General features: G+C 45.3%; 1 protein-coding gene across 3 annotated transcripts in view; it reads left to right on the forward strand.

Moving 5' to 3' along the window:
- Nucleotides 1-26,119, forward strand: part of CAPN3 (calpain 3) — a 58,164-nt gene that overhangs the window by 15,445 nt on the left and 16,600 nt on the right. For 2 of the 3 annotated variants that reach the window (XM_025389694.1, XM_025389693.1), the window contains exons 2-8: nt 13,448-13,517; nt 15,125-15,243; nt 17,017-17,150; nt 18,182-18,350; nt 19,207-19,350; nt 22,184-22,267; nt 23,838-23,923. In XM_025389694.1, coding sequence (XP_025245479.1) covers nt 13,448-13,517; nt 15,125-15,243; nt 17,017-17,150; nt 18,182-18,350; nt 19,207-19,350; nt 22,184-22,267; nt 23,838-23,923 — 806 coding nt within the window. The remainder of the gene's footprint in view (nt 1-13,447; nt 13,518-15,124; nt 15,244-17,016; nt 17,151-18,181; nt 18,351-19,206; nt 19,351-22,183; nt 22,268-23,837; nt 23,924-26,119) is intronic. The other variant, XM_025389695.1, reaches the window with a different exon arrangement.

The following is a 26,119-nucleotide window of genomic DNA, read 5'->3' on the forward strand; positions in this document are numbered from 1 at the left end:
AGGCAGAGCTCAGCTCAAACATTGCAGTGAACCAAGATCATACCATTGCACTCCAACCTGGGCGACAAAGCAAGACTCTGTCTCAAAAAGAAAAAATGAATGCAGGATGTGCCTTGTTCTGAAAGAGACTGCATAAGATTAAAACTAAATGTTCCTTACGTATTTGGTAGCATTTTGCCAATGTTTTCTTTAAAGGAAGATTTCTATCTACAACCTCTTTAATAATCATGGGATCATTTGAAATTGTTTTTCTTCTTGAGTCAGTGGTAATATTTATTTTTCTAGGAATTTGTAGTGATCCTATCTCAAAGGTGTTTGTTTTTGGCTTTAAAGTCAGTTTTGCTGAGTATTAGTGAAGGTACACAAGTTTTGGGGCAAGGTTTGTGTTATATATATTTTTATCTTTCTTTTACTTTCAGCAGTTCTATGTTCTAATATCATGGGTGTATCTCTTATAAACTGCTTATGGCTTTTTAAGCAAACACATTCTGAAAACCTTTGTCTTTTAGCTGGAAATGTTAGTCTGTTTACATTGATGATGAGTATTAATATATTTTGGGTTCGTTTCATTATCTTAACCATATACTTTGTATTGCCTTTTAAATGTTCTTTGTTTCTTTAATCTACCCTTCTTTTAAATTTATTATAAGTAGGGTTTTTTCTTTTTTTCCTTTCTACTAATTTGAAAGATATAGACAATTTTTGTTTTTCCATTGATTGCCCCAAAAATGTTAACATACATATTAATCTTAGCAAAGTCTGAAATTAATCAATAATTTTATTTTTCTCTTAATATGAGAACCATAGAACATTTTAACCCTAAATACTCCTCTCCTAACTAATATGTCATTGTTGTTATTCAGAATTTTAGTTCTTTCTTTTTCTGTTTTTTTGAGCTGGAGTCTTGCTCTGTCACCCAGGCTGAAGTGCAGTGGCGCCATCTCAGCACACTGCAACCTCGGCCTCCCAGGTTCAAGTAATTCTTCTGCCTCAGCCTCCCTAGTAGCTGGGATTACAGGCACCCACTACCACGCCTGGCTAATTTTTGTATATTTAGTAGAGACGGGGTTTTGCCATGTTGGCCAGGCTTGTCTCAAACTCCTGACCTCAGGCCATCTGCCTGCCTCAGCTTCCCAAAGTGCTGGGATTACAGGCGTGAGCTACCACACCCTTTAAAGATAAAGGCCCTATCTTTATTTTTCAACCTTAAAATGAGAAATTATCATTTTTAATCCAGTCAATATTTGCTTAGATTTACATGTATGTTTACCAGTTTCTTTACTTACTGTTCTATCCTGTGTCTTAGACTTTTCCTTCTAGAATAATTTTACTTTTTCTTGAAGTACAATGTTTAGAAGTTCTCTCAGTAAGGGTCTATTTGTAGTAAGTAAGAACGCTGCATTTTTATTTGTATGAAATTTGCTGTCACTCTTGAAAAGTTTTCCTGTATAATCAGTCCTAGGTTGATGCTAGTACTATCTTCTGGCTTACATTGCTGTTGAGAAGCAGCAGTCTTTCTAATCAGTGTACCTTCACAGGCCATCTGTCTTTTTCTCTGACTCTTGGAGAACTTCTCTTTATCTATGGCATTCTGCAGTATCACTATGTTGTGCCTGATGAGCTCAAGTATTTGGAGGATCTCTTGCTGCTAAAAAGCATGGTAAATACATAGAAAAAGAAGAGAATTATCAGTAACAGGAAGAAAGGAACATTTATACAGAAAGGAAATATAATTACAACATATCACTTAGCTAAGAAGTAAACAATATTTACCTAATAATGCTAAAGTAAATAATGAATTTTGATTTTACCAAAAATTTTTTGTTTTGTCTTGAGACGGAGTCTCACTCTTTTGCCCAGGGTGGAGTGCAATAGCACAGTCTTGGCTCTCTGCAATCTTCACCTCCCAGGTTCAAGCTATTTTCCTGCCTCAGCCTCCTGAGTAGCTGCAGTTACAGGCATGCACCACCACGCCCGGCTAATTTTTGTAATTTTAGTAGAGACCGGGTTTCACCATGTTGGCCAGGCTGGTCTTAAACTCCTGACCTCAAGTGATTCACCCGCCTCAGCTTCACAAAGTGCTTGGATTACAGGCATGAGCCACTGTGCCCAGCCTGATTTTACCAAAATTTATGACATAGTTATTTTGGGAAAATGGTGGGCAGAATATAGTACAAGAAGCCTAAATCTGATTCACAAAACAGAAGTTCTGGTACTTTGTAAAAATAACAAATTAGAATAATAAAATAAGCATATTAATTATTTTAAAATATGGGGTAAATACCAGTGAAAGAGCTAAAAGAATTAAAAGTGGCTGCCTCTGAGGAGAGGGATTTGGAGATGGAAAGAGGAAAGGAAAGAAACTGCTATTGCATTGCTTTACATGGTCTTTTGTATTATTTGTTTTTTTGTTTGATTGTTTGTTTGTTTTTGAGACAGAGTCTCACTCTGTCCCCCAGGCTGGAGTGCAGTGGTGTGATCTCAGCTCACTGCAAGCTCCGCCTCCCGAGTTCATGCCATTCTTCTGCCTCAGCTTCCCGAGTAGCTGGGACTACAGGCGCCCGCCACCATGCCTGGCTAAGGTTTTGTATATTTTAGTGGAGATGGGGTTTCAGCATGTTTGCCAGGACAGTCTCGATCTCCTGACCTCGTGATCCGCCCGCCTCGGCCTCCCACAGTGCTGGGATGATAGGCGTGAGCCACTGCTCCCAGCCTTATTATTTGTTTCTTAAAAAGACTTTGTTCATGTATAAACTGAATAAAAATATATATATATTTTTTGAGACAGGGTCTCATTCTGTCACCCAGGCAGTGGCTCACGCCTATAACCCCAACACTTTAGGAGGCCAAAGCAGGAGGATCACCTGAGGTTAGGACTTCAAGACCAGCCTGGCCAACATGGTGAAACCCCGTCTCTACTAAAAATACAAAAATTAGCCAGGCATGATGGCGGGCGCCTGTAATCCCAATACTTGGGAGGCTGAGGCAGGAGAATCAGTTGAACGCAGGAGACAGAGGTTGCAGTGAGCCGAGATTGTGCCACTGCCCTCCAGCTTGGGTGACAGATGGAGACTCCATCTCAAAAAAATTAAAAAAATTAGTTTAAGCTGTGATTTACCCTGTAATGCCAAAGTCATGGTTTCGTCCAGCCACGGTGGCTCATGCCTGCAATCCCAGCACTTTGGGAGGCTGAGACGGGCAGATCACCTGAGATCAGGAGTTCGAGACCAGCCTAGCCAACGTGGCAAAACCCTGTCTCTATTAAAAATACAAAAATTAGCCAGGCATGGTGGTGTGTGCCTGTAATCCCAGATATTTGGGAGGCTGAGGCGGGAGAATTGCTCAAACCCAGGAGGTGGAGGTTGCAGTGAGCCGAGATCACGCCACTGCACTCCAGCCTGGGTGACAGAGCAAGACCCTATCTCAAAAATAAATAAATAAATAAAGTCATTGGTTTCAAACTTTAGTGAACACAAGACTGTCCTGGTGAACCTATTCAAAATGCAGAGTCCCAGACCCCTACCAAATCCTCAGGTAGGGATGGTCCCTGGGATGGGCCCTGGGAATCTGTATTTTCAACTGGCAGACCAGATGATTCTGATGCATGAAGTTCAAAGATCGCACTTCGAGAAGCACAGATTAGACAAAGGCCATTAGGCGTTCATGAGCAGACAGGGAGACTGGGCGTCCTCCTAGCAGGCAAGCCGCCAGGCCTGAGTTTCCTCCCATGTCAGCTCCCTGGTCTTACATTAGAGCTGCCTATTTAAGCACAGTGCAAGTTGAAAAAGCTGTGCTTTCTTATGAATATAATTCCCACACGACACACATTCATCTACTTTCCCCATCCAGCACATTCTCCACCCTAAAGGTCCTGAATTTGCAACAACGGATGTCTGCTCACTGCCACGGGGACCTACTCTTAACAGGGACTTCCATTTGCGGTCAAGTTACCTACCCTCTGCATCATTTTCACATAAGAGAGTCCCTAAATGACTGGTCAAGGTCTTTGAGGGGTGGGCCAGGGACATCAGGAGTGTGAAGGTGTCATCACCCCCAAACAATGGCATGGAGCAGATTCCTCCTATGCGTTCAGTAACCTGTATAGGATTAGTGTATCAGAAGGCCCCATGCTATAGCCCTTTGATCACCAGTGTCAAAGGCATGAACACCTTTTGCTGAGACGAAGTAAGCCTCTCTGTAACTATATTAATATTTTGTTTTTAGAGGAAGAATCCCAGCAAGGCTGATGAAGGTGCCCTAAGGGTCCTCAGGCCATTGCAGTCTATCCCGAGGCTGTCCTTGGAACTCTCTCTCCCCTCCTTGGCTCCCTCTCACAGTGTTGCTCCTAGACTACAGGCTCAGGGGCCTCCAGTCAAAGGTGCTGACTCTGACCATGACCTTTCTCTGGTCTGTTTTCATTTGCATGGTGTTGCTGAGGGTGGAAGAGCTATATAGGCTCCAGGCCATTCCCAAGAGGATTAGGCCTGGGCTGAGGATGCAGTGGGAAAGAGGCAGCAGGGAAGGCCCAGCTCCACTCCCTGAGCACTCGTCATGCCCTACCTGCTGTCAGGATTCTTCTGTGACTGTGTGATCCGAGAGAGGGACAGGAGAAAATGCCCCTCAAGTTTGAGGAGCAGGATTTTGTTGTTCTCAAACAAAGATGTCTGGCCCAGAAGTGCCTCTTTGAAGATCGTGTGTTCCCAGCAGATTTCAGGTCCTGGCCTCCCATGAGCTGAGCCACAAAACCAAGATTAAGGCCATCACGTGGAAAAAGCCAAAGGTAGGGATGGAGGGGATGGGGCTTCAGGAGCCAGCTCTTGGGGAACAAGAAGCCAAGTGGTCCAGAGCCAGAGGCCATGGATCTGTCCTCTGGGCAATTGACTTATCAAGGGTCTCTTTATCCAAGATACCTTTCTGCTTCCTCCTGAAACTGGAGATGTTATTTTCTATTCCTGAGCTAGAGATTATTATAACTCTTTATGGGTCCCTGAAATCATAAATATTTTTAGGGAGCTAATGCACTGTAGTCGAATATCATACCTCTTTTTTTCTTTTTTTCTTTTTTTCTTTTTTTTTTTGAGAGAGAGACTTGCTCTGTCACCCAGGCTGGAGTGCAGTGGCTTGATTATAGCTCACTGCAGCCTCAATCCCCCAGGCCCAAACAATGATCCCACTTCACACCTCAGCCTTCCGAGTAGCTGGGACCCCAGGCATGTGCCACCACCTTTTTATTTGTTTAAATAAATAAATTTATTTATTTATTTATTTATAGAGATAGGGCCTCACTATGTTGCCCAGGCTGGTCTCAAACAATCCTTCTACCTAGGCCTCCCAAAGTGCTGGGACTACAGGCAAGATCCATTTCACCTGGCCTCATGTCGCTTCTTCAGAGCAGGTGTTTTGGGGGTGGGAGAGTAGAGTGGTTAAAAGTACTAAGGCTCACAGTTTCAGGGAGAGTTCTGTGGAAAGTGGTGAACAGTAAAGAAATGGAAGGATGGAGACCTGCCTTCTTAATCTTTCACCTAACGCTTGTTCATTCATGTGCTGTCACTTCTGTTTAAGTGGAAAGGTCCGTGCTGAGCAGCCAGAGTCCTTACGGGATGAAGCAGTTTGCATCAGGCTACCTTATGGTGCAACCGATAAGCCCCTCGTGTCAACTTGAGTAGATGAAAGTGCCTGGGAGTGTGTAGCACAAGGCCCTTCTTCCTGCTTGGAGAGGCTTAGAGCTCCAAAAAGGGTTCACTGCATTTAGAGCAGGCGAGAAACTCTCTAGACCAGTAGGCTCTGAGGAGGGTGTATACAACCCAGTAGATCTGCAAGATGATCTGTTGGAGTGGATGAAAAAACTGTTGGAAGTATTTATATCTATTTTTTAAATAAACCATAAATTTCAGAATGGTTTTAGATTTACAGGAAAAAAAATGTGAAGATGGTACAGAGTTCTCATATACCTTGCAGTCATTTGTTCCTATTACCAACATCTTGCATTAGTATAGTACATTTGCTACAACTAATTAGCCAGTGTTAATATATTATTATTAGCTTAAGTCCATAATTTTTCTTAGTATTTTGTCTGATGTCCTTTTTCTGTTCCAAGATCCCACCCAATATACGACATTATGTTTAGTAGTAACATTTTCTTAGCCTTCTCTTGGCTCTGACAGTATCTCTGCCTTCCCTGGTGTTTTATGACCTTCACAGGTCAGGTATTCTGTAAAATAATGACCCTCAATTGGCATTTGTCTGCTGTTTTTCTCCTTATGGGCTTAAGGGTTTGGGGGAGGAAGACCACAGGGTAAAGTGCCATTTTCGTCACATTATATATCAAGGATGCAGACAATAAACATGCCTTCTCATTGTTGGTGTTGACCTTGGTCATGTGGCTGAAGTAGTGCTTGTCAGGCTTCTCTACTGTGAAGTTACTTCTTCCCCTCTTTCCATACTATACTCTGGAAGCAAGACACTAAGCATAAGCCCATATTTAAACAAGGAGGAGTTGTGCTTCACCCTCTTGAGGGCAGAGGATCTGCATCAATTATTGGGAATCATTCTGTATGGGAGCTTTGACTATTCTCCCCATTTATTTATTCAGTCACTTGTTTATATCAATATGGATTCATGCATCTTGATTTTTAAGTCGTATTCCAATACTGCTTTATTTAGGTGCTCAGCTTGTCCCAGCTTTCTGCATTGGGAGCTCTCAGTTGGCTCCTGTGTCTATTTAACATGCCCTAATTGCTTGTGGGTTGTTTTTTTTTTTCCTTGAGCACTTTCTTACTTTCTGGCACTACCAGCTCATAATGTGTATCTCCTGCCCCAGTCCTAGAATCAGTCATTTCTCCAAGGAGCACTGGTTTCTTTTATTGCAAAAGGTATTAGATATCAAGATGTGGTTGCTAAGTCTGCTCATTGCTACCAGAGTGTGATTGCTTCTGTTCCTCTCAGCTGATGGAGAAAGGAGATATGTGGGTGTACTAAGCCAGCGATCTACACATATCTGTAATACTTCTATGTATAACCATCTCACATATCTGAAAATATTTCTATATAAAGCCATTTGTATCTATACTAAGCTAAACATGAGTTCACACTGACATATCTAAATATTTCTTGGCCTTGTGTGTTAATATAAAAGGAATTTTTAAAATCTCGAATTCCAGTTGTTCATTGCTGGTATATAGAAAACTAATTGGTATTTATATACTAACTTGGAATCTTGCAACTGAGTTATATTCACTTACTAGTTCCCAGTGGATTTTTTGGGGTCATTTGTTTGGAATTTTCTACATAGACAATCGTGTCATCTGTAAATAAAGATAGTTTTTTTTTTTTGTTTCCAATATTTATATCTTTCATTTCTTTTTCTTATCTTGTTGCATTAGCTAAGACTTCCAGTATGACACTGAATAGGAGAGGTACAAGGGGGCATCTTGCTTTGTTCCCAATCTTAAGGGGAAAGCATCTAGTTTCTCACCCTTAAGTATGAAGTTAGCTGTTATTATTTTTGAAAGCGGATGATCGTTACCAAGTTGAGGACATTCTCCTCTCTTCCTAGTTAGCTGAGAGGTTTTTTTAAATCATGAATGGGTGTCAGATTTTGTCAAGGGCATTTTCTCCATCAATTAATATGGTTATATGATTGCTCTTCTTAGCCTGTTGATGTGGTAAATTACATTAATTGATTTTTGAATGTTGAACAAATCTTGTACCTCAAATAAATCCCACTTGGTCATGGTGTCTGTTTATACATTGTTATATTTGAGTTGCTCATGTTTCATTGAGGATTTTGCTTGTATGTTCATAACAGATATTGGTCTGTAGTTTTCCTTTATTACAATATCTTTTTCTGGCTTGCATATTAGGATAATGCTGGCCTGATAGAATGAGTTAGGAAGTGTTCCCTATGTTTCTATTTTATGGAACATATTGTGGAAAATTCATATTATTTCTTCCTTGAATATTTGGTAGAATTCACTAGTGAAACCATCTGATTCTGGTGCCTTGTTTTTTGGAGGGTTATTAATTATTGACTCAATATTCTTGATAGGTGTAGCACTATTCAGATTATCTAATCCTCCTCAAATGAATTTTGGTAGTTTTTATCATTCAAGAACTTTGTCAGTTTCACCTGTTATCAAATTTGTGGGCATGGAGCTGTCCATATATTCCTTTATTATCCCTTTAATGTCCAAAAGTTCAGTAATGATTGCAGGAGTCCTGCAGACCCCAGCTCCCACGACAGATGAATAACATACCAAGACACCGATATTTAGTGAAAGAGCAGCCAGGGGTCCAAGCCGCTCACAGACACTAAGGAAGGTGCTGTAAACAGTCAGCAGCCAAGGCCCTGACTAGCTGGCCCTATGGGCATTTATTTAGCACAGTTTTAATGACAAAGGCTTTGAGTCAACATACCTGTGGGTAATTAAGTGAATTCGCTGCCTTCAGCCAAACACTATGCAAACCTCTAGGCCTTCCCAGAGGGTTTGTGTTTGTATCCTATAAATTCATCTTAAAATTTTTCCCACCAGCCTGACTGAACTCCCACAAGTGATAACCTGTCATTCATTTTTGATATTAGTAATTTGTGTTTTCTGTTTTTCTTGTTTAGCATGGCTAGAGGTTTATCAATTGTATTGATCTTTCCAAAGAACTATTTTTGTTTTCATTGACTTTCTATTGTTTTCTTGTTTTTTATTTCATTTATTTCTGCTCTGATTTTTTATTATTTCTTTTCTTCTGCTTGCTTTAGGCTTAAATATCTCTTCTTTAGTGTCCTAAGGTGGAATATTGCTTATTGATTTTTCTTTTCTTTCTTTTCTAACTTTCGCATTTAATGCTATAATTTTCTCTTTAAACATTGCTTTTGTTGCATCCCACAAATTTTGATGTTATATTTTTATTTTCACTTAGTTGAAAATATTTTGTAAATTCTTTTGACATTTCTTCTTTGGCCCATGTGTTATTTAGAACTGTGTTGTTTGGTTTCCAAATAATTTGGGATTTTCAACTATCTTTTTGTTATTGATTTCAGGTATCATTCTACTGTGGTCTGTGAAGACACTTATGCTTTCTATTCTTTTAAATTGGTTGCTGGATGCAGTGGTGCACCCCTGTAATCCTAGCACTTTGGGAGGCCAAGGCAGGTGGATCATGAGGTCAGGAGTTTGAGACCAGCCTGACCAACATGGTGAAACCCCGTCTCTACTAAAAATACAAAAATTAGGCAGGCGTGGTGGCATGCATCTGTAATCCCAGCTACTCAGGAGGCTGAGGCAGGAAACTCACTTGAACTGGGAGGCAGAGGTTGCAGTGAGTGCTGAGATCACACCACTGCACTCCAGCCTGGGTGGCAGAGAGAGACTATCTCAAAAAAGAAAAATTTGGTTAAGCTGTGTTTTATGGCTCAGAATGTGGTCTGTCTTACTGACTTGTTGCATATGAGTTTGAGAAAATGGTTTATTCCGCTATTGTTGGATGTAGACGTCTATTAATGTCAATTTGCCCAGTTGGTTGATAGTGTTGTTCAGGTCAGCAATATCCGTATTGCTTTTCTGCCTGCCTGCTTGATCTATAATTACTGAAAGAGGGTGTTGACGTCACCAACTATAATATTGGATTTGTCTATTTCTCCTTTCAGTTCTATCACTCTTTGCCTCATGTATTTTGACACTCTTGTTAGGTGAACACACATTTAGGATTGTATGTCTTCTTGGAAAATTGACCAATTGATCTGTTCATCTATATGTAATGCTCTCCTTATCTCTGATAATTGTCCTTGTTCTGAAATCTGCTGTTTCTGAAATTAATACAACTACTCCAACTTTCTTTTGATTATTGTTAGCATGGTACATCCTTCCCTATGTATGAGTTTTTATATTTAAAATGGGTTTCTTGGCCAGGCATGGTGGCTCACGCCTGTAATCCCAGCACTTTGGGAGGCTGAGGCGGGCGCATGACCTGAGGTCAGAAGTTTGAGACCAGCCTGACCAACATGGTGAAACCCCATCTCTACTAAAAATACAAAATTAGCCGAGTATGGTGGCACATGCTTGTAATCGCAGCTACTCAGGACGCTGAGGCAGGAGAATCGCTTGAAACCGAGAGGCGGAGACTGTGCCATTGCACTCCAGCCTGGGCGACAAGAGCGAAACTCTGTCTCAAAAAAATAAATAAATAGTGAGTTTCTTGCAGACAACATATAGTTGAGTCTTGTTTTTATCTACTTTCACAGTCTTTGTCTTTAAATTGGTGTATTTTGATCATTCACATGTAAGTGATTATCATATAGTTAGATTACTACCTACATGTTTGTAACTGATTTCTATTTATTGCATTTGTTCTTGTCTCCTCCCCTTTTTCTGGGGCTTCTCTGGTTTAACTGAAAGGTTTTTTTTGTTTTTTGTTTTTGGTTTTTTTGAGACAGAGTCTCGCTCTGTTGCTCAGGCCAGAGCGCAGTGGCGTGATCTTGGCTCACTGCGAGCTCTGCCTCCTGGGTTCACACCATTCTCCTGCCTCAGCCTCCTGAGTAGCTGGGATTACAGGCACCCGCCACTACGCCTGGCTAATTTTTTTTGTATTTTTTAGTAGAGATGGGGTTTCAACGTGTTAGCCAGGATGGTCTTGATTTCCTGACCTCCTGATCCACCCGCCTCAGCCTCCCAAAGTGCTGGGATAACAGACCTGAGCCACCACACCCGGCTAAAAGTTTTATATTTTATCCTTTTACCTCCTCGTTTTTGTCATCTTGTTTGTTTTTTTGGTTTTTGTTTTTTTTGAGACAGGGTCTGGCTCTGTCACCCAGGCTGGAATGCAGTGGCATGATCTTGGCTCACTGCAACTTCCGCCTCCTGGGCTCAAGCGATCCTCCCATCTCAGCCTCCTGAGTAGCTGAGACTACAGGTGCATGCCACCATGACCAACTAATATGTGTGTGTGTGTGTGTGTATGTGTGTGTGTGTGTGTGTGTATATATATATATATATATATATTTTTTTTTAAAGACAGGGTTTTGCCATGTTGCCCAGGCTGGTCTCAAACTCCTGAGCTCAAGCAATCTGCCCACCTTGGCCTCCCGAAGTGCTGGGATTACAGGTGTGAACCCGTAGCACCTGGCCTTACCTCCTCTCTTGGTATATCAATTATATTTATTTTTTCCAATTCTAGTGGTCATGCTAGAGTTTCCAATATACGTTTTCAACTAAGTCCACCCTCAAATAACTCTATACCATTTAGTTTGTAGTATGGGTATTTTATAACAAAGTATCACCATTTCCTTCCTTCCTTTGCTTATGACATTACTGTCATTTGTTTCACTTATCTGTATGCTATAATTGCCCAGCACATTATTTTTGTTATAATTTTAACTAAGTTACCCTTTAGATTAAGAATTTATTTTATCTTCATTTATTTCCTCTCCAGTGCTCTTCCTTTCTTTATGTGGGTCCAAGTTTCTGATCTATATCATTTTTCTTCTCCCTAAATAACTTCTTTCAACATTTCTTTATGGCAAGTCTGCTGGCAATGAATTTCCTCTACTTTTGTTTGTCTGATTTCAAGCTGCAGAATAACAATATTAATAATATCATTACCAAAATAATTCCTGAAAACAGTGTAGTCTTTCCATAGGCTTTCTTCTTTCACCTTTCATTTAAAATGGTTTTAAATAGTTGTTCATTGCCTGAACACTATAGGCAATATATTACATACTTTACATCCTCCCTTTAATCAGCATGTACTTTGTTGGGCTTTTTTGTTGTTGTTGTTTTGTTTGTTTGTTTTGACAGAGTCTCACTCTGTCGCCCAGGCTGGAGTGCAATGATGCGATCTTGGCTCACTGCAACCTCTGCGTCCAGGCTCAAGCAATTCTCCTGCCTCAGCTTCCTGAGTAGCTGGTACTACAGGCATGAGCCACCACGCCTGGCTAATTTTTGTATTTTTAGTAGAGAGGGGATTTCGTCATGTTGGCCAGGCTGGTCTTGAACTCCTGGCCTCATGATCCACCCACCTCGGCCTCCCAAACTGCTGCGATTACAGGTGTGAGTCATTGCACCCAGCCATCATGTAGTTTTAAATCTACAAATAACGATATACTAACTACTTATTCCCAGTCCTTATGTTAATGTCCTTCTAAACCTTCTGGTTGTCTGAAAGTTATTCTTTAGTATATTCCTCAGGAAGAGCTTCTGGGAACAATATTCCCTGAATTCTTATGTATTAGAAACAGTTTGCCCACATCCCTTATTCTTGAAATGAATAAAAGAAGTCATGTTGTATATAAATCCTTGGTTCACATTTTCTTTCCTTGAGCATCTTAAATATACTGCTCCAATTGCTTCTGGCGTAAAAAAAAGAAGTCTCTACTAAGAATACGAAAACCAGCCAGGCGTGGTGGCACACATCTGTAGTCCCAGCTACTCGGGAGGCTGAGGCAGGAGAATTGCTTGAACCTGGGAGACGGAGTTTGCAGTAAGCCGAGATGGCACCACTGCACTCCAGCCTGTGTTGCCCACTGCACTCCAGCCTGGGTGACACAGTGAGACTCTGTCTCAAAAACAAAACAAAACACTGAATCTGTATTTTATTTTAATTAATTTAGTATTATTATTATTATTTTGATTCTCCTGTCTCAGCCTCCCAAGTAGTTGAGATTACCTGTCACCATGCCTGGCTGATTTGTGTATTTTTAGTAGAGACAGGGTTTCACTATGTTGGCCAGGTTGGTCTCGAACTCCTGACCTCAAGTGATCCACCCGCCTTGGCCTCCCAAAGTGCTGGGATTACAGGCGTGAGCCACCGCGCCCGGCCGACACTGCCCTAACTCTCAAGGTGCATCCTTACTCGGATAGTATGACAGTGTGGGAAGCAGCATGGGACAATATAAAAAGGAGACATGCTTCTGGCTTCTGCCACTTACTAGCTGTGTGTCTTTGCACGAGTTTCTTAACCTCGCTGGGCCTCAGTTTCATTATCTGAAAAATAAGAATGATAGTATCCCCTTCATAGGGCCGAATGGAATACTATCAGGAACACTACATAATGGAACTCCATAAATAATAGCTGCTGAAGCCGGGCGCAGTGGCTCACACCTGTAATCCCAGCACTTTGGGAGGCCGAGGCGGGCGGATCACGAGGTCAAGAGATGGAGACCATCCTGGCCAACATGGTGAAACCCCATCTCTACTAAAGATACAAAAATTAGCTGGGCATGGTGGTGCATGCCTGTAGTCCCAGCTACTCGGGAGGCTGAGGCAGGAGAATCACTTGAACCCCAGAGGCAGAGGTTGTGGTGAGCCAAGATCACACCACTGCACTCCAGCCTGGTGACAGAGTGAGACTCTGTCTGAAAATAAATAAATAAATAAATAAATAAATAAATAAATAAATAAATATTCTATATATACACACACTATTATTATTACCTGGTCATTTCCTTTTTGTTTCACAGGAAATTTGCGAGAATCCCCGATTTATCATTGATGGAGCCAACAGAACTGACATCTGTCAAGGAGATCTAGGTAGGAAAGTGCCTCAGATCAGATCCTGCCAGATGATCAAGGGGTGGTTACAAGGTGTGATCCCTTTCCAGGAGGTAAAGGGACAATCTGTTCTTGCTTCTAGTAACTTTTTGGAAGATTTTTTATAACAGTTGCTTTATGGTCGTTTACATGTTGGCGATGGCTTCGTTTCCTCCTACATGCCTCTTTCGCACTCTGCCATACATCACAGTGGGTATCTGCATCCTGTGGCCTCCTCTCCAGCATCTCAAGGACACTTACATACCCCACTCAGCATGACAAAAGCCTTGCTTTTCCCTGTACCCGTCTTTCTTGGAAGACAGCTCTGTGACTGTGCACCAAGCATGCCCCTTGGGCATGGAGACCCTAGATACACACAAAAGGCATTGCGAAGGAAAGCACTTGTAACTGGAACCCATGTTTAAATTGCCCCAGCACAGCTCCGTATTAAAGGAGTCTTTCAACAAAGATGGCATCTGCCATGTAGATGAGCATCTAATTTTCTCTTTGGTTAGCTTGGCTGCTCCATCTGATCTTCCTCTCTCTCGACCTCTTGTTCAGAAAGTATTGTCTTTGGTGTGGACTATAAGCAAGCTCTGTGAAGTGAAATTGGAGAGAACATCAACAGAAACAATTTAAATTTGAGGAAAAGGGGCACCCAAGACCAAATGAAAGGAATTTGTCTTATTTCATTCCAGAAAGGGAGGCTGAGAAGAAATCAGATGAATATCTGGGTTCCTGCACCTGGGGGAAGGCTTCCTGCAGAGCCCTGGACATAATACTCTGGGACCTTCAAACCAATACACTCTTTCCAAGGAAAGACTGGCTGCTTCCGAGGAGGGTAGGGGAGGGTGGCTGCAGGCAGCTCTCATCTCCCCTGCACACTCTCAGTTGCATTTCACTTAACCCATCCTCCTTAGAAGGCAGCTCTATGACCAGGTACACCCCCTATTACACATACACACACACACACACAGAGAGAGAGAGAGAAAGAGAGAGAGCAAGAGCGCAAAGTGTTACCTCCAACTACATACAGTACTCTGTCAGAAAAGAACTTTAGAGAGTAAAAAAATGTCCCGCTCTCATTCCGTTGCCGGCAATGTCTCACTGCCCCCTAGAGACCGGTTCCAGGGCAGCTGCCTACCTGGCCTTCCTTCCAGTACAAATCATCTTGGTGGATGGTTCTCTGATGCTCAGTCTTCGCTGAGGTCGGAAGAGGAATTGGACTCACATTGCAAAGGCACGGGGCAGGGCGGATTTCCTACAGGTGTTAGGAAGAACAGCCCGGTTATGATCACCTACTGCTCTGTCTCCATTGAGGCCTAAAAAGGAAGTGAGTTTTATACTGCAGTTGGAGGAACTGCCTGCAGCCTTGAGGAAAATGTCTAGTCACAGGGAGTAAGTTACCTGTTGATCATATTGTCAAGGAATTCCTGTCCAGTTCTCCTTCCCTGGGTTGACACCTCTGTAAGGTCAGATCTGGAAGTAGGACAGTGGGCACCAGGGGAGTTCCTGTTCAGGGAAGTGGAGTGGCTGGTGGGATTGGGGCTTTTTCTTCCCAGGAGGAGCAGGACTGCTCACGATCTGTGCCCTGTGTCTGCCTGCAGGGGACTGCTGGTTTCTTGCAGCCATCGCCTGCCTGACCCTGAACCAGCGCCTTCTTTTCCGAGTCATACCCCATGATCAAAGTTTCATCGAAAACTACGCGGGGATCTTCCACTTCCAGGTGAGGTAATGAGAGTGTAGTTAAGAGGGTCAGCTGCAGACCACCCACCACTGGTCTCCTGGCCTTGACTTCCCAGAAGCTGGAGGAAACCTTCCACCCATCTATCCCCAGCAGCAACAGTGGGCATGGACCCCCTTAAGGCTTCAGGCCTGTGAGGAAGCAGTTGCTTATCTCTGGATCCCTAATCCCTCCCCCACCACCTTCCACTATGTCCCAGAAAGGCAGGAAGACATCCTGTTTACTGTGGGTCTATTTTTGTCTTTGCAGCTGTCTGGCTGCCGTTACTGCCTGCAGCCCTTCTCAAGTAGGTCCCTAAGATACTAGCACTGGGACACCACAGGACCCTTCAGGTTGTACAGGAACCCCTGTCCAGGGCTCCTGTGTACTTCTTCCTCTCTAAGGCATGGCGGTACCAAGGCTATCACTCCTCTCTTCCAAGCCCTGGAAGAAGAGTCTGCTTAACCTGCGGATCAGGCTTCTTGTCTGCCCTAGAACTGAGTCCGATGGTTCTAGAATCCATCCAGTTATTGGAAGTTTTCTGAGTCCCAGTCATCTTGGCATAGAGCTAGTGCTAGAGCAGAACCAAACTGAGTTCTACCTGTGAGGGTCTCGTAGGTTCTGGGATGCTGGGGAGTCAGCCTGTCTCCAGCCTCAAAGGCTCCCTCATGTCCCAGGATGACCCACGTTACCAGTTCTTGCTCTGCTGATCTTGCACCTTAGCACGGAAGGCCTCAGAAAAGGTCTATCCCCAGGCTCAGACTCCCCCTCCTGCTGCCTTGGGAACATGGCACATTTAAAGGGTCTTAGATCTAAAGGGCCTTAAACACAAATATCAGATAGATTTCTGTTCTCTTTTCAATGAGGGAGAAAGTGCCATTGAAAAGGAGACTAAACTGCATTTGGCCCTTTTCAGTTCAAACTGATTCATTCAGAAAAGAGCAACATCCAAACTTGAAATGATTGGACAATGTTCCTGCTACAGCTAGAATAGATTCTGGGTTACTTTGTTCCTCCATTTCAATCCTTGTTCTTCAGTTTGGCATCAAGAAATACCTAAATCAAGGCTAGGAGTGATGGCTCCCGCCTATAATTCCAGCACTTCGGGAGGCCGAGGCAAGTGGATCACGAGGTCAGGAGATCGAGACAATCCTGGCTAATGCGATGAAACCCCGTCTTTACTAAAAAAATACAAAAAATTAGCCGGGCGTAGTGGCGGGCGCCTGTAGTCCCAGCTACTCGGGAGGCTGAGGCTGGAGAATGGCGTGAACCCAGGAGACGGAGCTTGCAGTGAGCCGAGATTGTGCCACTGGACTCCAGCCTGGGCAACAGAGCGAGACTCTGTCAAAAACAAACAAAAAACCTAAATCAGTACAGTGCTTTCACTGCATAGTTCCCAACCCTGGCCACATTGAATCAGCTGAGGGCACCTGAGAGCACTGACAGCCAGGCCCTGCCCCCGACCTGCTGAGCAGGAGAATGAAAATCTTACATCCTAAGACACTCATGGAGCACCTGCTATACCCATTACAGGGCTGGACTCTGTGGAAGACATGAAGTGTATGTAACTCACTTCTAGCCCTCGAAAAGCACACAGTCCAGTTAGAGACAGATTCACACACCCCAAACCAGAATAGGATGAACAGGCACCCAGATGCAGAGTTTAGGAAATGATGCTGCTTTGGGATCCAAGAACCCCCTGAGGAATGTGGAGGAAGGACACATTTCCTAACAGTAATTTGAGTATGTGACTCTGTGCTTGACGCTTCTATGCAGTTCTGGCGCTATGGAGAGTGGGTGGACGTAGTTATTGATGACTGCCTGCCAACGTACAACAATCAACTGGTTTTCACCAAGTCCAACCACCGCAATGAGTTCTGGAGCGCTCTGCTGGAGAAGGCTTATGCTAAGTAAGCAACGCTTTGGAATGTGAGATGGGACTAGAGGTGAGAAAGTGGGTTGCAAAATCCAGCCAAGGCCTCACTCACAGGAAGAGGTATGTGCCTCTATACACGCATATGTGTGGGTGTTGGTGTCCAACTGTGACCCAAAGTTAGGGATCAGTTCCAGGCAACAACAGCTCTAATTAAAAACATTACATTTGAGAGTAGAAATGAAGATTTGCATAGAAGACCTTTAGCTTTAGCTTACCAAGGCAAGCTCTTTCATTGCGCCTCCATGGTGGCGTTGCAAGTGTTGGATCAGAGCATTGTGTCTCTGGAGCTCGGATCCTAGGGTCTTGCTTGGCTCAACCTCACGTGCTTATAGCAGATTTATAAAACCATGTTGTCTCTCAACTTAAAAGCTCACCCCAGATGCTAATAATGGATTAAAAAATTTTTTTTGAAACAAGGTCTCACTCCGTAACGCAGGCTGGAGTGCAGTGGTGCAGTCACGGCTCACTGCAGCATTGACCTCCAGGGTTCAAGGTGCTCCTCCCACCTCAGCTTCCCAAGTAGCTGGGACTACATGTGGGCATCACCATGCCCAGTTAATTTTTGTAGAGACAGGGTTTTGCCATGTTGCCCAGACTGGTCTCGAGCTCTTGGGCTCATGCAATCCACCAGCCTCGGCCTCCCGAAGTGCTGGGATTGCCGGTGTGAGCCACCACACCGGCAGCTGCTCATGACTTTAATGCAGCCCTTCCTCAAGGTTCAGGATGTAGTGAAAATAGCTCTCAGGAAGTGGGAATAGCTGGGTTTCAATCCCAGTGCCTCTGGCTCTCTGTGGTCTTGGGTGGGTCACTTAGCCTCTTGAGCTCAGTTTCTTCGTTTATGAAGAAAGGGAATCGTTGTTTCCACCCCGTTAGCTCACAGGGTTAATGTGGAATTGATGAAAGAACATCACGGCATCCAAGAGGCAAAGTTCTGGTGGCAGTGGTACCTGGGCTTTGTTTCCTGGAACTCTGTGACCCCAAATTGGTCTTCATCCTCTTTCTAAGGCTCCATGGTTCCTACGAAGCTCTGAAAGGTGGGAACACCACAGAGGCCATGGAGGACTTCACAGGAGGGGTGACAGAGTTTTTTGAGATCAGGGACGCTCCTAGTGACATGCACAAGATCATGAAGAAAGCCATCGAGAGAGGCTCCCTCATGGGCTGCTCCATTGATGTAAGTCTGGGGTATGGGGCACAGGGCAGGGAGCTCCAAGTGTCAGGAAGCCTTTTACCCAATGAAGGGCAGCACAGAGCTTTTGTGTGGGACAGAGTGCATGTTTCGTTTGAGGAAGCAGGAACTGGCTGTCAACTTTGAGGTCTGGGAATTTCTCAAGGGAGAACAGTTCTTGGGGATTTTCAATAAAGACACTGGTCAGGGACATTTCAAGCTCTGGAATGTCAGTGGAAATCAGTCCAGAGGCCTGTGTCAGTGGAGGCCTCCCTTGCTGATGCTCCTCAGTCTCAGCACGCTCCCATTAAGCTGGTCACATACTTGGCTGTGGACCTGAGCCCACCATTTCCCTAAGAAAGCCTCCCAGTCACTGCACTTTCACCACACCCCCTACTTGGGACGTGGGCTTTGTGGTGTTACCTGGGAGAAGCTAAACCCGCAGCCCCTTTCAGTGCAAAGAAATGCTGTGAACTGAGACAGGAGCCAAGGGTAGGGAGATGGCCACCCGTGGCCAGGCCTCCTTCAAGGGGCATGTCTTCCCTGAGGGCTGCTCAGTATATTGCTGTGATAGGCTTAGTGGTTTCCATTGGGGAGGATGGGGTCCAAGCTGAATTCCTGTCCCTTTCTCTCCATAACACACCCGGTGGAGCTTGGAAGATCAGTTAGCACACAACAGCATGGATGAACTTTTTTTTCCTGTATCATTTTTCTCCATCTTTCCTCCATTCGTGCTCTGTTGATCTCTCCTCTCTCCCTTTGTCTGTCCCATCTCTTCCTCCTCTCTCCTTCCCTTTCCACCCTTCTGTATTTGTTCTTTCCCTCTCCTGGGTTGTTCCCTGCTCTCTCTGTTGGGCCTCAGGATGGCACGAACATGACCTATGGAACCTCTCCTTCTGGTCTGAACATGGGAGAGCTGATTGCACGGATGGTGAGGAATATGGATAACTCGCTGTTCCGGGACTCAGACCTCGACCCCAGAGCCTCAGTTGAAAGACCGACCCGGGTGTGTATGCCTCCGATTATCAGGACTGACCATCCCTCCAACCCACATGACCCAGCCCTGCCAGTGTCAGACTCCCCTCAGCAGCCAGGGCCTTACCCACACACCCCTACCTGCCTCCTCCTAAGGGTCTGGGTTGAAATAACTTGCTCAGCCAAGGCTCCTGAAGAACGTACAAGAACCAGGATTTTGGAGGGAATCTCTGCTGGAGTTTCTGCATATTCCATGGTCCAGGCAGTTCCTCTTATAACGAACTATCAGACAGAAATAGCAGAGAGACTTAATTTATTTTAAAATATTTTTCCTCCTCTAATGTATTCATTTATTCATTCAGCACTTATTTTTGAGCTCCTACTATGCTCCAGGCACTCCTCTAGCAAAGCAAATTCTCTCCTGTTTTTCAGTATTTGTGGAAAAAGCAAGGTCTCCCTCTTGTAGAGTTTCTATTCTAGTACTTTCATAAGTTATACCTGCTCACTGGAGAATACTGAGCCATACAGAAAAACACAGAAGAAAATTTCACTTATATTTTTCCCCATGTAAAGATAACCGCTCTCGGCCGGGCGCGGTGGCTCAAGCCTGTAATCCCAGCACTTTGGGAGGCCGAGACGGGCGGATCACGAGGTCAGGAGATCGAGACCATCCTGGCTAACACGGTGAAACCCCGTCTCTACTAAAAAATACAAAAAACTAGCCGGGCGAGGTGGCGGGCGCCTGTAGTCCCAGCTACTCGGGAGGCTGAGGCAGGAGAATGGCGTAAACCCGGGAGGCGGAGCTTGCAGTGAGCTGAGATCCGGCCACTGCATTCCAGCCTGGGCGACAGAGCAAGACTCCGTCTCAAAAAAAAAAAAAAAAAAAAGATAACCGCTCTTAACATCTAGTGTATGTTCTTCCAGGATTTTTCTATGCACACACTGAATCTATATTTTTATTTTTTATATGTTTTCATATTGTATGTACCTCTTTGCAGCCTGCTTTTTTCAGTTAGTTTGATTTTTTTTTTTTTTTTTTTTTGAGACCAAGTCTCGCTCTGTTGCCTAGTCTGGATCGCAGTGGTGCCATCTTGGCTCACTGCAACCTCTGCCGCCCAAGTAAAAGTAATTCTCCTGCCTCAGCCTCCTGACATAGCTGGGATTACAGGTGCACACCACCACACCTGGCTAATTTTTGTATTTTTAGTAGAGATGGGGTTTCACCATGTTGGCTGGAATGGTCTTGAACTCCTGACCTCAAGTGATCCACCTGCCCCAGCCTCCCAAAATGCTGGGATTACAGGTGTGAACCACTGCGCCCAGCCTAGTTTGATATTCTTAATGTGCCCAAAGTATTCTCCTGTAACATTTTTTAGTAGCTACACAATATTCAAACACGCAGATATGTTATAATTTATTTACCCGATACCCTATTATTGGAAAGCTGATTTTTTTTTCTTTGTTTTGTTTTGCTACTATTCCAAAATGCTATAATGAACGTTCCGATAGATACATCTTTGTATACATCCATGGTGACTTCCATAGGACAGATTCCCAGCAGTAGAATTGCTGGGTTGAATGATATGCTTAGGTAATGACAGAAGACTCATTTCAAGCAGCTTCCCAGGTCTACAACTAAGGATTAATGAGTCTCCCGCCCCCTCCCAGTCCATTCAGCATGATCTGGATCATGAGGACTGAGATCTGGAAGAGACTGAGATCTGGGAGAGGCCGAGATGCCAAAAGCCCTGGCTCCACCCATACCCCTCACCCTGAAAAAGGCTCTAGGAATTCTGCAGCCTAGCAAGGCTGTGGGAAGCTCATTTTAAAGCTGTTATGTTAGTTGGCACACGGAAGCCATAGAGAGCCTATCCAGGGCTCATGGGACTTTAGTGATCCTACCCTTCTGCCAAGGATCCCCCATGGCTGCAGCTTGGAAATTTCTGCAAATGGAAGAGCTACCCCTTAGGCACGGTCGTGTCTGAGCAGGGATCTCCTCGGGCCTCCTCAGAATTCTCTCCCTGGGTACTGGGACTCTTGATTTCTTGAATATTATGTTCTAGGTGGCTGTGGAGGAGGTGAGGGGATGTAAAGAAAAAGCCTAGACTTGGCCGGGCATGGTGGCTCATGCCTGTAATCCCAGCACTTTGGGAGGCTGAGGCGGGTGGATCACCTGAGGTCAGGAGTTCGAGACCAGCCTGGCTAACATGGTGAAACCCTGTTTCTACTAAAAATACAAAAAATTAGCTGGGCATGGTGGCACGTGACTGTAATCCCAGCTACTCGGGAGGGAGGCAGGAAAATCGCTTGAACCCAGGAGGCGGAGGCTGCGGTGAGCTGAGATCGCACCACTGCACTCCAGCCTGGCCGACAGAGCGAGACTCTGGCTTGAAAAAACAAAAAGAGAAAGAAAAAAGAAAAAGCTAGACTTACGTGTCATCCAACCCCTTTTCTCAACCCCTTTCTCTTCCAGGAATAGTCAACCCTGGATGGCCTCAGGGGAAGGGGGATCCTGAAGCCCAGGGCAGCCTCCAACTCTACCCCTTCCTCCTTTGAAGGATACTAAGGGATCCAGAAAGGAGGGGCAGGGACGCTGTTACCCACCCCACATCCCAGCATCCACATTGCTCTCTGATGGTCAGGACAGAGCCTTCTCAGGGAGACCAGCTTGTGTGGAGCTGTGTCTCTTGATACTCTTAAAGAGCCAGTGAAGGTCTGTTCGTGGTCATGAGGCACACTTTCAGCGAGCAGAGTGGCCTGTGTCTTCACAGAGCCCGGAAAATGAACTAGTATGAACTTTGCCTCCAAGCGGCAGAACTTCTGTTTCCCTGCCCCTAATGGGCTCTCTGGTTACTGCTTTACAGACAATCGTTCCCGTTCAGTATGAGACAAGAATGGCCTGCGGGCTGGTCAGAGGTCACGCCTACTCTGTCACGGGGCTGGATGAGGTGAGCCTGGTGGGGCTTGGGGGGGCAAGGGCACCCTCCTGGGTTAACCTCCTGAAGTCAGGACTTAGCTGTTGGGGCCCCTTCCCTGTCTGCAGAGCTTGCCTCTGATCAGGACATTCAGTTCAAGGTCCAAGCCATGCAGAGGGGCCTGTGAAACTGGTAGAGGTGGATCCTGCCACAGTTGATGCATAGTTTGTTTATCTTTGCTTTTCGAGCTAAAGATGGCAATTTTTCCAACATTTCCAATGAATAAATTGAAATATCACTTAACTTTGCTTTTACAAAGTTGGTTTCATGTGTTCTTGAGCTTCCTGTTCTCTCATGTTCAGAAAGCTACATTTGTCTCTGGGTAGCCACGGGGACTGGTTCCAGAAGCCCCAATGTTAACAAAATCTGCAGATGCTCAAGTTCCTTCTATAAAATGGAGTAGTATTTGCATGTAACCTATGCACATCCTCCTGTATACTTTCAATCATCTCTGGATTACTTATGGTACTGAACACAACGGAAATGCTATGTAAATAGTTGTTACACTGCATTGGAGTTTTTTTGGTATTACTTTCTATTGTTTCTTCTTTGTTTTTTGGAATATTTTTGATCCACAATTGGTTATATGCCAAAGCCATGGATACGAGAGGCTGACTGTTCTGTTTTGGTCCTTCTGGGACTTCTGGGCTTTCCTGGGCCATGCCTGAGACAGGAACATCGTAAGGCCTGTTGCACACAGTTGGGCAGGTTGTGCCCTGTACAGAGAGGGATGGGCTGAGAGGGGCAGTTGCCTGCATCGGCCCATTGCAGCAGACCAGAGGAAGTCTGCTTGTTTGTAGTTCCTCAGTCAGCAGGGGCCTTTTGTCTGTCTGTCTGTCTGTCTTTCTCTCTCTCTCTCTCTTTCTCTCTTTTTCTCTTTTCTTTTCTTTCTTCTTTTCTTTCTTTCCTTTGAGATGGAGTCTCACTCTGTCACCCAGGCTGGAGTGCAGTGGCGCAATCTTGGCTCACTGCAACGTCCACCTTCTGGATTCAAGCAATTCTCCTGCTTCAGCCTCCTGAGTAGCTGGGATTACAGGCGCGTGCCACCAGGCCCAGCTAATTTTTGTGTTTTTAGTAGAGACGGGGGTTTCTCCATGTTGGTCAGGCTGGTCTCGAACTCCTGACCTTGTGATCTGCCTGCTGCGGCCTCCCAAAGTGCTAGGATTACAGGCGTGAGCCACCACACCTGGCCAGCAGAGGCCTTTTTTCTCATTTATATGAAGACACCTGATGTGCTAGCAGGCCCTACTGTTTATGCCCCGCCTCCTCCCCTGAAGCTCATAACAGCAGGATGTTCCTGAGAAAATTGCCTCTTAGAAGATAGAGAGGAGATGGCCAAGCCCTAAATCAGGCAGACTCAGGAGGAAAGGTCTGACCCTTCCATTCCCCAGCACACTTCTGATGAGTCTCCTTGGCCAGAGTCAGGCAGAACACCCTCCCGTAAGGGATTTGCCCCCCAGCCCCCTCCCAGCCCGCAGGGCAAGACAGAAGATTCCCTTTCCAGACAGGCTGCGGAGCATGAGAGCTCTTTCTCTGTCTTAAGGTCCTGTTCAAAGGTGAGAAAGTGAAGCTGGTGCGGCTGCGGAATCCCTGGGGCCAGGTGGAGTGGAACGGCTCTTGGAGTGATGGGTAGGTGAGGGGACCCCACGGGATTGGCAGTGGGGGACAACAGGGCCCCGGACAAGGCTGTGTTGGGAACTGAGCCATGAGAGTATTGAAGATGCTTGGTATAAGATTACCCTCAAAACCAGTGATCCACAGAGAAGAGGGGCACAAGTGTTGGCTCCAGGGAAGGGCCAGGAGCGGAAGCGGGGTGCCGGGGACCCAGAGAGGTTACTGACAGCCATTGGCTGGAAAGGAAGGATTCCAGAAAGCGTCGGGAAGGTCCAGGCAGGAAAAGAGTATGAATGCAGGGATCTGGGCTAGACAAGTGACTTCCCTTCTTGGAGTCTTGTGTTGCCTTACCTGTAAAATGAGAACAGTATTATTAGCACTTACCGTGTGGGCTGTTATGAGGAGTAAATGGGACTGTTTTTGGAAAGTTCTGAGCCATTGCCAAGATTTCCTTACCCGTGCTATCCCTGTATGAAGGCACAAGAGCCCTTTGAATTTTACTGCTTATCACGGAAAGGAATAGACTGGGGGCAACAAAAATAACAAACATGGGAAGTTATTTTGACGGCTCCAGCACATTTGCAAAACCATGGTCCCACTGGTTCCTGATGACCTCTACTGAATGGGAGGTGATTCACTACTGAATGAGCCCATGAGCTCCTCTTATTTCAAGAGGGGGATGGCAGGACTCAGTAGAGGAGAAGGACCACCCCCAGGCAGCCTGGGCCCCTGGCTTCTGTGCTTATGTACCGCTGGGTACCTCTTAGCCCAGCATGTAATTACTGGTTTGTTCAGTCATTCGTTTAGCAAATGTTTCTTGGGCACCTACTACATAGGAGGCACAGGTCAAGGCACTGGGAATATTCTGTGAACCCACAGCCTCCCTTGATACACTGTGATTAGGGGCTGATCCTCGTGTCCTGACTGCCTCCTGCAGACATTCACATGCCTTCCTTCACTTATCCACGCTACAAATCCTTACTTCCTCAGTGCTGACTTCTGCCAGGCCCTAGGCTACCGTCTGGGGATGTAGAAATGAACGCAGACTCATGGGCCTTGTGCCTGTGGGTTTAAGGTCCGGGGAAGGACAGGCAAGCACACACCAATAATTGAGATCAGCGCCACAGTAAGGATCACAAAGAGGGGCCTCCGCACCTAGTTTGGGTGGGAGGGGAAGCGTAGAGAAGGGTTACCTGGAGGGAGTGACTCTCTGCTCTGGGAAGGCCCTCAGTGACTCCTCAGTTGTCTACTTCACTGGCCCAGGTCACCTGCAGGGACCCTTGCTGTGTTCTCCAGCCTCAGAGCTTGGTGTGCGGCCCCACCCTGCTTGCCATGATACTGCCATCACAGGGGCTGGAGACAAGTGGACCCAACGCCGTTCACTCAAGGAGATTCCCTCTACTGCATCCCTCCTCCTGGTCTCAGGAATCTCCATGTCCCCTGCAGGGCTCTCTCACTGACTCCAAGCACCTCCTCAACCCCTTACCTTTCCAGGGAGCACCTAGTTTAGTTGAATTCTCCTCAGTGAGCCTGAAACATATGTGCACTTTATTGGCCCCATTGTGAGGAGAGAGAGAGTGTGAAAACTGCCCAGCCTTTAGAAACACAATGCTGGGCTGTTTCCCGGCACAGGAAAGGAGATGTTTACAGGCTTCGCCTTTTTTTCTTAGTAACTCAGAGTTTCTTATTATATGACAGGCACTCTACTAACAGCTTTGCGTGCATTATTTCATCTGCCTAGCCCAGCCCTGTACACAGGTGACATAATCATTTTCCTTTTGCAATTGAGGAAGCAGAATCTGACAGAGGTTAAGTGACCTGCCCAAGGTTGCATAGCTAGCACTATTATTAAATGGAACTCCCAGTTTGTCTACGTCCAGAACCGAATTCTTCTTTTTTTTGAGACGGAGTCTTGCTCTGCCACCCAGGCTGGAGTACAGTGGCGCGATCTCAGCTCACTGCAACCTCTGCCTCCTGGGTTCAAGCGATTCTTCTGCCTCAGCCTCCTGAGTACCTGGGACTATGGGCGCTCACCACCACACCCAGCTAATTTTTGTATTTTTAATAGAGACGGGGTTTTACCATATTGGCCAGGCTGGTCTCGAACTCCTGACCTCATGATCCGCCCACCTCGGCCTCCCAAAGTGCTGTGATTACAGGTGTGAGCCTTTGCGACCAGCCCAGAACCCAATTCTTAACCTTTAAAGTATG

This window comes from Theropithecus gelada, chromosome 7a (genome assembly GCF_003255815.1).
Source record: "Theropithecus gelada isolate Dixy chromosome 7a, Tgel_1.0, whole genome shotgun sequence".
NCBI lineage: Eukaryota > Metazoa > Chordata > Mammalia > Primates > Cercopithecidae > Theropithecus > Theropithecus gelada.